The 13,172-nt window shown below is 39.4% G+C and overlaps 1 protein-coding gene across 1 annotated transcript in view; it reads right to left on the bottom strand.

Moving 5' to 3' along the window:
- The window catches only part of LOC110451514 (extracellular matrix protein FRAS1-like), a 187,604-nt gene that overhangs the window by 66,949 nt on the left and 107,483 nt on the right, over positions 1 to 13,172 (bottom strand). Inside the window, exons 8-12 of the mRNA XM_021499579.1 lie at positions 10,439 to 10,496; positions 7,322 to 7,455; positions 6,188 to 6,274; positions 796 to 943; positions 122 to 271 (exon numbers count right to left, since the gene is read on the bottom strand). Of these exons, the coding sequence (XP_021355254.1) occupies positions 122 to 271; positions 796 to 943; positions 6,188 to 6,274; positions 7,322 to 7,455; positions 10,439 to 10,496 (577 nt within the window). The remainder of the gene's footprint in view (positions 1 to 121; positions 272 to 795; positions 944 to 6,187; positions 6,275 to 7,321; positions 7,456 to 10,438; positions 10,497 to 13,172) is intronic.

Here is a 13,172-nt window from a genome sequence, read left to right as displayed (position 1 = left end):
TCTGACCTTTGACCTCAATGTGAAGGCCACAATGACCTAATTACAGTGCACTGCACACCTTCTGTTGGTGATACAGGTACACTTAAGTCTTAGTTGTGGGACATACAGATAAAATATTAACCTTGACATTGGCTGTTCCGTGTAGCAAACATCCCCTCCTTACAGCCCGGAACACATCTTCCATCCTGAACCAACATGCTGGTCACATGACACTTAGTGCACTGCTGGGGGTCATCATGGGAACAGGTTAAACAAGTGTCTGCACAGGGCACTGCAAGGGAGATAATTAGATATGTACTTGTAGTCATAGGATGAGGAATCACATCAGGTATATTCTACAGACACATGGTCAACTGTATAACTCGGCCATTACATGTATAAATGCTTTTTATTTTATCCTCTTAATCTGAAAACTTAATAGAGATACCGTACCAGAGATGATTGTCTCCCTTTACTGGAAGAGGAGATATACTAAAGGTAAACCTTCATGGATTTGGTTTAAGTTGGTTTGTTTCTGTTTTACATCCTATTAACAGCTAAGGTCATTTAAGGACGTGCCAGGTTTTAGTGGTGTAGGAAAGTCGGAGTTCTCATAGAAAAACCACCAACCTACATCCAGTACTATACAGTGAAAATTACAGAAATATAAATGTTGGTATTGTTGATTATCTCATTCCATAAAAAGATAAATAAGTTCACATCATGCTTGTTTGTCATCCATTAAATTTAAACCTTTTTTAATTAAAGTTACCTCCCTTAGGATATTTTGACTACATGATATCATTCCAAACATACTTGGTTGACACTGTCCACAGCATTCTCCAGGTTGCAGGATGGACACGGTTCCCTCTGAACAAACAGGGCAGGAGTTCTGGTAACACACGGTTTCACCATCCTTACAGTTACATACAGAACAGGGGTCAGGATGCCACGTCTCTCCATCCTTAGGACAGACAGACATGTAACAGACATACCTTAGGACATGGTCTTGTCTCTGTCCTTAGGACAGACAATCAGACAATAGACATTAGCTACATAGAGTATAGGTACCATGTCCCCTGATAGAAAAGGCAGACAGACATGCTACAGAGGCAACTAACATTGTAATCCACTTTACCTTCAGATGAAATCCTCACTTGTCAGGCCACTTACATACACCTGACAATCTGTTGTCAATACAACTACTGGTTACATAATGTCAACCACTTACATACACCTGACAATCTGTTGTCAATACAACTACTGGTTACATAATGTCAACAAAATGTCTATTGTTGAAGTCACGAGGAAAGGGAAGGATAAGTCAAGAGGAAAGGGAAGGATAAGACAAGAGGAAAGCGAAGGATAAGTCAAGAGGAAGGGGAAGGATAAGTCAAGAGGCAAGGGGAGGATAAGTCAAGAGGAAAGGGTAGGATAAGTCAAGAGGAAAGGCGAGGATAAGTCAAGAGGAAGGGGAAGGATAAGTCAAGAGGCAAGGGAAGGATAAGTCAAGCGGAAAGGGAAGGATAAGTCAAGCGGAAAGGGAAGGATAAGTCAAGCGGAAAGGGAAGGATAAGTCAAAAGGAACGGGGAGGATAAGTCAAGAGCAAAGGGAAGGATAAGTCAAGCGGAAAGGGAAGGATAAGTCAAGAGGCAAGGGGAGGATAAGTCAAGAGGAAAGGGGAGGATAAGTCAAGAGGAAAGGGGAGGATAAAACTACAGTCAGGTGAGAAAAGTTCCCCATTATCTCTCCGACTAAAACATGGAGGGTTAAATGTTCAGTGAGAGGAGGAAAGGTTCCTCTGATAACATTATCTCCAACCAAAACACCACTGACAGAATACACTAAGTATTCTCAGCACAATGTTCACTCCAGATAACAAAACTATCACTGCTAACATTGAGTTGTTTAACATGTTAATATCACCCTGAAGAGAGAACCTGCCATGTTGGATGATAAAATACTTGGGGAAGCATTACATCACATTCCTTAAGTAGATGTAGCATTAGTGTTTCCTTAATCTATAACTGTACTTCAGCACACCCTCACTCCTAAACAGCTACGCTGACTAGAGCTTAGTAACGTAGCAAAGTCTTACAGCAATAATGTGTATTGCTCAATGTTAAGGAAAACAGATATCTACAATGACAGGAAAATCACATAAAAAAGTAGATATCAAGTGATAATGGAAAGTTAACAAATGTAAACTTTTTTATCTTACAACAAATTTTAAAACAAAGTTTGTCAACTTGACTTTATCACTTATGATGGCATGAATGGAAGCATGTACGGGTCCTAATGTGAAAGAAATAGGAATACCCACGGAGAATCTATGTGGTTTAGCTGGTGACCAAAAACCTTAAAATTTCATCAGTGAATCAAACCAAGCCATTTTGGAGAAAAGCTACTGCATTATCAACTTTACCACCTGACCAACCATGAAAACTCAATAAGCAGTAAAGAAAATAATCTGCTATATAATATCTATTGGTAGCCTGCTATATTATATCTCTAGGTAGCCTACTATATAATATCTCTTGATAGCCTGCTATATTATATCTCTAGGTAGCCTACTATATGATATCTCTTGTTAGCCTGCTATATAACATCTCTTGTTAGCCTGCCATATAATATCTCTTGGTAGCCTGCTATATAATATCTCTTGGCAGCCTGCTATATAACATCTCTTGTTAGCCTGCTATATAACATCTCTTGGTAGCCTGCTATATAATATCTCTTGTTAGCCTACTATATGATATCTCTTGGAAGCCTGCTATATAATATCTCTTGGTAGCCTGCTATATAACATCTCTTGGTAGCCTGCTATATAATATCTCTTGATAGCCTGCTATATAATATCTCTTGGTAGCCTGCTATATATAGTATCACTTGTTAGCCTGCTATATAATATCTCTTGATAGCCTGCTATATAAGATCTCTTGTTAGCCTGCTAGATAACATCTCTTGTTACCCTGCCATAAAATATCAATTGGCAGCCTGCTATATTGTATCTCTTGGTGGCCTGCTATATAATATCACCTGGTAGCCTGCTATAAAATATATCTTGGTAGCCTGCTAAATAACATCCCTTGTTAGCCTGCCATAAAATATCAATTGGCAGCCTGCTATATTATGTCACTTGGCAGCCTGCTATATTATGTCACTTGGCAGCCTGCTATATAACATCTCTTGGTAGCCTGCTATATAATATCTCTTGTTAGCCTGCCATAAAATATCACTTGGTAGCCTGCTATATTATATCACTTGGTAGCCTGCTATATATAGTATCACTTGGTAGCCTGCTAAATAACATCTCTTGTTAGCCTGCCATATAATATATTTTGGTAGCCTGCTATATTATATCACTTGGCAGCCTGCTATATTGTATCTCTTGGTAGCCTGCTATATAATATCTCTTGTTAGCCTGCCATATAATATCAATTGGTAGCCTGCTATATAATATCACTTGGTAGCCTGCTATGTAATATCTCTTGGTAGCCTGCTATAAAATATCTCTTGGTAGCCTGCTATATTGTATCTCTTGGTAGCCTGCTATAAAATATATCTTGGTAGCCTGCTATATAATATCACTTGGTAGCCTGCTATAAAATATCTCTTGGTAGCCTGCTATATAATATCACTTGGTAGCCTGCTTTATAATATCACTTGGTAGCCTGCTATTTAATATCACTTGGTAGCCTGCTATGTAATATATCTTGGTAGCCTGCCATATAATATCACTTGGTAGCCAGCTATATAATATATCTTGGTAGCCTGCTATATAATATCTCTTGATAGCCTGCTATATTATATTACTTGGTAGCCTACGATATTATAAATACCATAAAAGCCTGCTGTAGAAATTACAACAAGAGGTCCATTGGACCTGTATCACTCACCTGGTTTTATATTTAAGTCATTACAACTGAATGCATTAGTACATCTTTATATGAAAATTCCTCAAAGCCAGACAAGATATATGTTTCAACCCAACTGGGACCACAATATCTGACTTTCAACTAATCAGGGGCCTCCATTGAGTTGCCATGTTAACAGATTTTGAAATAAGTAATATGTCATATTACAGGGTGTAATTAGACAATACTTTAACTTTCATTCAACTATAAGCTTTTATAAACCTAGAAACCAATTTTTAAAAATTTATGAAAACTACACCATAGAATATGATAATCTAGCTGTACCATTTCTTAGGACCGCAGGGGTCAAATCAACCTCATTCAATTAAGAAATGTTCGTTCTTCCTCAATAATGTTTTTGACCAAATTTTGTACAATCCACTCAGGCGATGAGGGGGGTATTAGCGTCTTAAAGCAACTTCATTTATTTAAGAAATGATTGCCCTCCCCTAGTGATGCTTCAGACTGAATTTGGTTGAAATCCTCTTTAGTGTTTAGGAGGAGATGCGTTTTAAAGCAAATTTAGCTAAGTTCCCTTTCAGGGCCCCGCCCCCCTGGCCTCAGGGGTCGAACCAACCTCACTTATTTAAGAAATGATTGCCATCCCCTAGTGATACTTCAGACTAAATTTGGTTGAAATCCTCTCTGGCGTTAAGTAGGAGATGCGTTTTAAAGCAAATTTAGCTAAGTTCCCCTTCAGGGCCCCGTCTCCCCTGGCCTCAGGGGCCGTACCAACCTCATTTATTTAAGAAATGATTGCCCTCCCCTAGTGATGCTTCAGACTAAATTTGGTTGAAATCCTCTCTGGCGTTAAGTAGGAGATGCGTTTTAAAGCAAATTTGTCTAAGTTTCCCTTCAGGGCCCGCCCCCCTGGCCTCAGGGGTCGAACCAACCTCACTTATTTAAGAAAGGATTGCCCTGACCTAGTGATGCTTCAGACTAAATTTGGTTGAAATCCTCTCTGGCATTAAGTAGGAGATGCGTTTTAAAGCAAATTTAGCTAAGTTCCCCTTCAGGGCCCCGCCCCCCTGGCCTCAGGGGTAGAACCAACCTCACTTATTTGAGAAATGATTGCCCTCCCCTAGTGATGTTTCAGACTAAATTTGGTTGAAATCCTCTTTGGCGTTTAGGAGGAGATAGGTTTTAAAGAAAAAGTTGACGACTGACGACGGACAACGACGACGTCGGACGACGGACGTTGCGCCACGACATAAGCTCACTTGCCCTAAGGGCAGGTGAGCAAACAATGGCTGTTTCGCTTTCAGGATATTTTCCAGTTTTATCTGAGATGTCAGTTGCAGCAGCCCCTGTTTTACTTAAAAACTTTGTGATATATATACAGATACGATTCATAACCTTCACTTCATCTTCATTAATCAACTTATTCTTCAAAGGTTATCTTTCTCTCCAAACATTTCTTACCCTTCACCATTAGCACCTCCCTTCTTAACTAGCCACTGAGCATGGGCTATGCTTGGTATACTTTGATTTCATGTTATGTGACTATCAAATATTCTCAAAGACAAAATTATTGCTCCTTGCATGCTAAGGTAAACTAAGTAAAACACATATAAACACATGCAATGACATTATAAGATTATGTATATTTGGGTTATAATGATTGATTTATATAAAATGGAGAGAGTACATATTGGTAAAACTGAAAATGAAGCTGAGAATATACTTGTTTGATTTAATTTTACTGTATAGCAAGATACGTCTGTGTGTTAATTTATTATGAAGATTTGGTAAGTCCATATTTATCATGGGAGACAGATAACCTCTGCTTAACAGTTTGATCATAATAAGGAAGAAGAGGAAATGGAGGACTATAATCTAAGACATTAAGGTTTTATAGCAGATCTCTCAGAAAATAATCTTTTCTTCACACAAAAATGAAGCGAAGATACCCTCTCCCCATCATAAGTCTCTGTACCTATTATGTATAGCTATTTGAGGAATGTGACACACTCCACACTTTGGGAGGTTGCCTATCTCATCATGTCTACACTCAAAATTACAGGGTCCCTTAACAGCCTCTGCTGGGAACAACTGCAAAATACAGATAATGCAAGTGGGGAAATGGGGAGAGATAGAAATGACAACACTTAAAGGAACATACAGGGAGTGAATGAAGGAACAACAGGAGAGAAACATGGAAGGATGAAGAAGTCGAAGAAGAGGGATGAAAAGGGGAAGGGAAGAATAAAGGAAAGATTAGTGGGGAAAGAAAGGAAGGAAAGAACAAATGAGGTATAAAGTAGGCCAGGGTCTGAGGAACTGAACTAACCTTGTAGGTGTCACCAGCAAAGTCACAGTTGGGAGGATCTACACACTCGGGACAACATTTACCCTCGGGCTGCACCAGTACCTCGTCCTGAGGAGACAAGCAAACGGTTAAACACATTTATAGATTATAGAATGGGTTACCGACTACTGACTGTAGCGTAAGATACTTGCTATACAAAATAAAATGGTACATAGCTGGCCATGTAAGACAGTTTTCAAATGATATAAAGCCATAGCAGTAAAATCTAGTACAAAGATAATAAGATGATGTCATGTGCAACTTTACATTCTTTTCATCTTATCTGCAGAATTTTGTTTTCCAGTAAAAGTGATTTACATTGAAGTCTGTATAGACAGGTTTACCTGTACTTACCAGGTACACCTGAGATACTGACAATCTGTATAGACAGGTTTACCTGTACTTACCTGTGTACACCTGAGGTACTGACAATCTGTATATATAGACAGGTTTACCTGTACTTACCTGTGTACACCTGAGATACTTACAATCTGTATAGACAGGTTTACCAGTACTTACCTGTGTAAACCTGAGATACTGACAATCTGTATAGACAGGGTTACCTGTACTTACCTGTGTACACCTGAGATACTGACAATCTGTATAGACAGGTTTATCTGTACTTACCTTGTACACCTGAGATACTGACAATCTGTATAGACAGGTTTACCTGTACTTACCTGTGTACACCGGAGATACTGACAATCTGTATAGACAGGTTTACCTGGACTTACCTGTGTAGACCTGAGATACTGACAATCTGTATAGACAGGTTTCCCTGAATTTACCTGTGTACACCTGAGATATTGACAATCTGTATAGACAGGTTTACCTGTACTTACCTGTGTAAACCTGAGATACTGACAATCTGTATAGACAGGTTTACCTGAATTTACCTGTGTACACCTGAGATATTGACAATCTGTGTAGACAGGTTTACCTGTACTTACCTGTGTAGACCTGATATACTGACAATCTGTATAGACAGGTTTACCTGTACTTACCTTTGTACACCTGAGATACTGACAATCTGTATATATAGACAGGTTTACCTGCACTTACCTGTATACACCTGAGATACTGACAATCTGAATAGACAGGTTTACCTGTTCTTACCTGTGTACACCTGACATGCTCACATACGGCTGTATGACACTGCACCTGTCCATTTTGACACATACAAAACTCACAACTGGACACATTCCATATGTCGCCATGGTAACGGATGGGCTGTTCAGTCACACATGCATCTGTTAACAAGTCCAAAATCATGAAATAAAGTATCGATTTACACAAAAAAAGACCATATTCAACTTTTTAAAAGAAATTCTTTTATCATCAAAAAATGTTGTTTTGTTTGTTTTCTTCAAGTTCAGTTTCTACCAGATACCAAATATAAAATAGGAAAAGGAATGGCCTGAATACCTGCTGCAGGTACACCTGCATGTACCACTGAGTAAATACAGTAGAGAGGCATATAGGTGTGCTCAAATAGCCAAACCTGCTTGTAACACTAAGTACAGTCGAGAGGCATATAGGTGTGCTCAAATAGCCAAACCTGCATGTAACACAAAGTAAATACATTAGAGAGGCATATAGGTGTGCTCAAATAGCCAAGCCTGCTTGTAACACTGAGTACAGTCGAGAGGCATATAGGTGTGCCCAAATAGCCAAACCTGCATGTAACACAAAGTAAATACATTAGAGAGGCATATAGGTGTGCTCAAATAGCCAACCCTGCTTGTAACACTGAGTAAATACAGTAGAGAGGTGTATAGGTGTGCTCAAATAGCCAAACCTGCTTGGAACACTAAGTAAATACAGTAGAGAGGCGTATAGGTGTGCTCAAATAGCCAAACCTGCTTGTAACACTGAGTACAGTCGAGAGGCATATAGGTGTGCTCAAATAGCCAAACCTGCATGTAACACAAAGTAAATACAGTAGAGAGGCATATAGGTGTGCTCAAATAGCCAAACATGCATGTAACACAAAGTAAATACAGTAGAGAGGCATATAGGTGTGCTCAAATAGCCAAACCTGCTTGTAACACTGAGTAAATACAGTAGAGAGGCGTATAGGTGTGCTCAATGGCCAAACCTGCTTGTAACACTGAGTACAGTAGAGAGGCGTATAGGTGTGCCCAAATAGCCAAACCTGCTTGTAACACTAAGTAAATACAGTAGAGAGGTGTATAGGTGTGCTCAAATAGCCAAACCTGCTTGCATATACAAGACTAAGGAATTGAAATCACAAAATAAGTTCAGCTTAAAATTTTGAAGGTTTTACACATGAATTTTTCAGTCAATATGCTGAAAACTTTGAGATGATTATGAAACTAAATACTGATTGAAGCTTCCAACTCTAACATACAGGTGCTCCCAGAGATATGATAAACATGTTCAAGTTTATGAATGGGCTATACAATCCAAATTTGGAGGAGGGAAGCAGGAGAGGGGGAGTGAGGTGTTATATAATCAAGCATAAACTTTGTTTCGTCAGTAAATATCTAGCATACAGGGAAGGTTGTTCTCTGATCAGATAACATCTCTTGCTGCTTATAAATTTTACACTTGAGAGGTTGGGAGGGAGAGGGGGGACAGATAAGGTCTAACGAGCTGTCCAAATTACCAAGATTACACTCTTAAATCACACACTTGTTCTTTTTCTATACAAGGTAAACACGCTTTGCAAAGCATCAGAAAAAACCCACAGCCAACCTTGAATAAATTTTTATCCTGTCACAAACTTTAAATTAAAAAACATATATAATATTTCAAAAGCAAATATACCAAATAATGAAATAAGAAGGCTTTTGATTAAGCATGTAATCTGTTGATAATTTAATAAGATAATTTTAATTTATTGAAAGCATTAATTTTCAATAAAAATTGTTTTTAGTTGATTCAAACACCATTAATGCTTCAGTCTGGGATAGTTAAAAAGATTAAAATCTAATAGAATTATTTTCTATAATCATTTCAAATAGTTACAACTGGTACTGCCCAGATAATGTAATGGCAGAATACAGGTTACCACTGGTATTGCACAGATAATGTAATGGCAGAATACAGGTTATCACTGGTATTGCTCAGATAATGTAATGGCAGAATACAGGTTAGCACTGGTATTGCCCAGATAATGTAATGGCAGAATACAGGATGTAATGGCAGCATACAGGTTACCACTGGTATTGCCCAGATAATGTAATTGCAGAATACAGGTTACCACTGGTATTGCCCAGATTATGTAATGGCAGAATACAGGTTACCACTGGTACTGCCCAGATAATGTAATGGCAGCATACAGGTTACCACTGGTATTGCCCAGATAATGTAATGGCAGAATACAGGTAATCACTGGTATAGCTCAGATAATGTAATGGCAGAATACAGGTTACCACTGGTATTGCCCAGATAATGTAATGGCAGAATACAGGTAATCACTGGTATAGCTCAGATAATGTAATGGCAGAATACAGGTTACCACTGATCTAGCCCAGATTATGTAATGGCAGAATACAGGTTACCACTGGTATAGCCCAGATAATGTAATGGCAGAATACAGGTTATCTTATGTGATCTTCTTTATAACAGATACCCTAGGTAAACCCCACTAAAGGTAGACACTTACCCTTTCTGGGTTAACGTTTTCCTTCTTTAATTAGAAGCTTACTTTTTTTCATTTAGGAAAACACCATGTTTCTCTGGGTAGATAAACACTTATTTAGGAAAAACACTTAGTTTCTCTGGGTAGATAAACACTTATTAAGGAAATCACTTTGTTTCTCTGGGTAGATAAACACTTATCTAGGAAAACCCTTAGTTTCTCTGGGTAGATAAACACTTTTCTAGGAAAACACTTACTTTCTCTGGGTAGATAGACACCTATCTAGGAAAACACTTACTTTCTCTGGGTAGATAGACACTTATCTAGGAAAACACTTTATTTCTCTGGGTAGATATACACTTATCTAGGAAAACACTTTATTTCTCTGGGTAGATAGACACTTGTCTAGGAAAACACTTACTTTCACTGGGTAGATAGACACCTATTTAGGAAGACACTTACTTTCTCTGGGTAGATAGACACTTATCTAGGAAAACACTTTATTTCTCCGGGTAGATATACACTTATTTAGGAAGACACTTACTTTCACTTGGTAGATAGACACCTATTTAGGAAGACACTTACTTTCACTGGGTAGATATACAACTATTTAGGAAGACACTTACTTTCTCTTGGAAGACACTCTGTACAGCATTCACCCTCCCTAGTGATATTCTTTTCGACCTGAAAAAAAATCATTATGGTGAAAAAGTTACCATAACTATGGGACAAAAAAAATCAGTTTCACAATTCTTCATATGAAACCAGTAATAAAAATTATCATAAAAATTTAAATGAAATATTTTTGTGAAAAATGCAACCCTGATTTGAATAAAACGTAGATTGAATATGCAAACACCTGCTTTAATGTTTCCTTAATACATAATTTGAAACACCTTAGTTATTAGTTATTATCGGGGGGGGGGGTTACGTACAAGAATATTTTCACATGAGGTAAAAGATTATTAGTGTGAGGACACAGACTACCACTGTGAATGCACAGACTGCCAGCGTGAGGGCACAGACTTCCAGTGTGAGGACACAGACTGCCAGAGTAAGGGCACAAAATACCAGTTTGAGGACAGACTGCCAGTGGGATGGCATAGACTACAAGTGTGAGAACACAGACTACCAGTGTGAGGGCATAGACTACCAGTTGGAGGGCACAGACTACCAGTGTGAGGACACAGACTACCAGTGTGAGAACATAGACTACCAGTGGGAGGGCACAGACTACCAGTGGGAGGGCATAGACTACCAGTGTGAGGGCATAGACTACCAGTGTGAGGACACAGACTGCTAGAGTGAGGGCACAAAATACCAATGTGAGGCCACGGACTACAAGTGTGAGGGCATCTACTAATAGTGTAAGGACACAGGCTACCAGTGTCAGGGCACGAAATACCAGTGTCAGGGCACAGACTACCAGTGTGAGGGCACAAAATACCAGAGTGAGGGCATATACTGCCAGTGTGAGGCCACAGACTACATGTGTGAGGACACAGACTACCAGTTTGAGGACACAGACTGCTAGAGTGAGGGCACAAAATACCAGTGTGAGGACAGACTGCCAGTGGGATGGCATAGACTACAAGTGTGAGAACACAGACTACCAGTGTGAGGACACAGACTACCAGTGCGAGGGCATAGACTACCAGTGTGAGGGCACAGACTACCAGTGTGAGGGCATAGACTACCAGTGTGAGGGCATAGACTACCAGTGTGAGGGCATCTACTAATAGTGTAAGGACACAGGCTACCAGTGTCAGGGCACGAAATACCAGTGTCAGGGCACAGACTACCAGTGTGAGGGCACAAAATACCAGAGTGAGGGCATCTGCCAGTGTGAGGCCACAGACTACAAGTGTGAGGACACAGACTTCCAGTGTGAGGACACATACTACCAGTGTGAGGGCATAGACTACCAGTGTAAGGACACAGGCTACCAGTGTCAAGGCACAAAATACCAGTGTCAGGGCAAAGACTACCAGTGTGAGGGCATAAATTAGCAGAGTGAGGACATCTGCCAGTGTGAGGCCACAGACTACAAGTGCGAGGACACAGACTACCAGTTTGAGGACACAGACTGCCAGAGTGAGGGCACAAAATACCAGTGTGAGGACAGACTGCCAGTGGGATGGCATAGACTACCAGTGTGAGGGCACAGACTTCCAGTGTGAGGGCACAGCCTACCAGTGTGAGGGCATCAATTAGCAGAGGGAGGACATCTGCCAGTGTGAGGCCACAGACTACCAGTGTGAGGGCACAGACTACCAGTGTGAGGGCACAGACTACCAGTGTGAGGAAACAGACTACCAGTGTGAGGGCACAGACTACCAGTGTGAGGGCACAGACTACCAGTGTGAGGGAACATTCTTACCACAAACACTGATAATCCTGTCCTACATATCCTTAATAAGTACAGCCACACAGATAACATGAGTACTGTCTAGTCATGCTTATCACAAAACACACATTTACAATATAATAAGGAAAGTACATAAATCATATAAAAACTAATCCTTCTTGCATATGCTCTTTATAAAAAATTGTAAGTAAAAATGTGACCTAGTTTTATATAGGAATGTATTAGTCAGTAGTTATGTCACTCCGGGTCACAAGGTGTAACACCTGTGCATGGGACCTGCTCACTTCTCAACTTCATGCAACTGAAATAGGCTTACTAGCTGTTAGAAATAGTAATATCTCAATATCCCAGGTATTGAATCATCAATCTGCTGGGTCCAGAATGATCGTTTGCCAGAACTGATAAAATCTGTTACACTTTTTTACCATGTTCAGAAAGCAATATGTTACCTAATAAAACAACAAAGCCCATGTAATATTCAGCCTACAACACCAGCATCAATGTAAATGCTACCTTATAAGGTTGTAAGGATTGTTATCAATAACTGATCAATAGTTTTAGGAATTAATTTGTTTACCAGCTGTAAGTATATCATATGGTATGACCTGTTCACATTTAATAAGAAAAAAATCAACACTATCAGTTAATAGCTCAACTATGATTAATTTCAAATGAAATCAGTATGTTTGTAGGAGAAGCCTTATAACTCAATTGGTATACGTAAATAACAAACACAGGACACCTACACTTAATTCCTGGCACGAACCAGCTATAGAGGTAATACCGGAACTAGCTATAGGGGTATTACCAGAACCAGCTATAGAGGTAATACCGAAACTAGCAATAGGGGTATTACCAGAACCAGCTATAGAGGTAATACCGGAAATAGCTATAGGGGTATTACCAGAACCAGCTATAGAGGATAATACCGGAAATAGCTATAGGGGTATTACCAGAACCAGCTATAGAGGTAATACCGGAACCAGCTATAG

The sequence above is a fragment of the Mizuhopecten yessoensis genome, unplaced genomic scaffold (genome assembly GCF_002113885.1).
Source record: "Mizuhopecten yessoensis strain PY_sf001 unplaced genomic scaffold, ASM211388v2 scaffold6113, whole genome shotgun sequence".
NCBI classification, from domain to species: domain Eukaryota; kingdom Metazoa; phylum Mollusca; class Bivalvia; order Pectinida; family Pectinidae; genus Mizuhopecten; species Mizuhopecten yessoensis.
The sequence above is the reverse complement of the archived record's forward strand: the minus strand, read 5'-3'. Positions and strand labels throughout refer to the sequence as shown.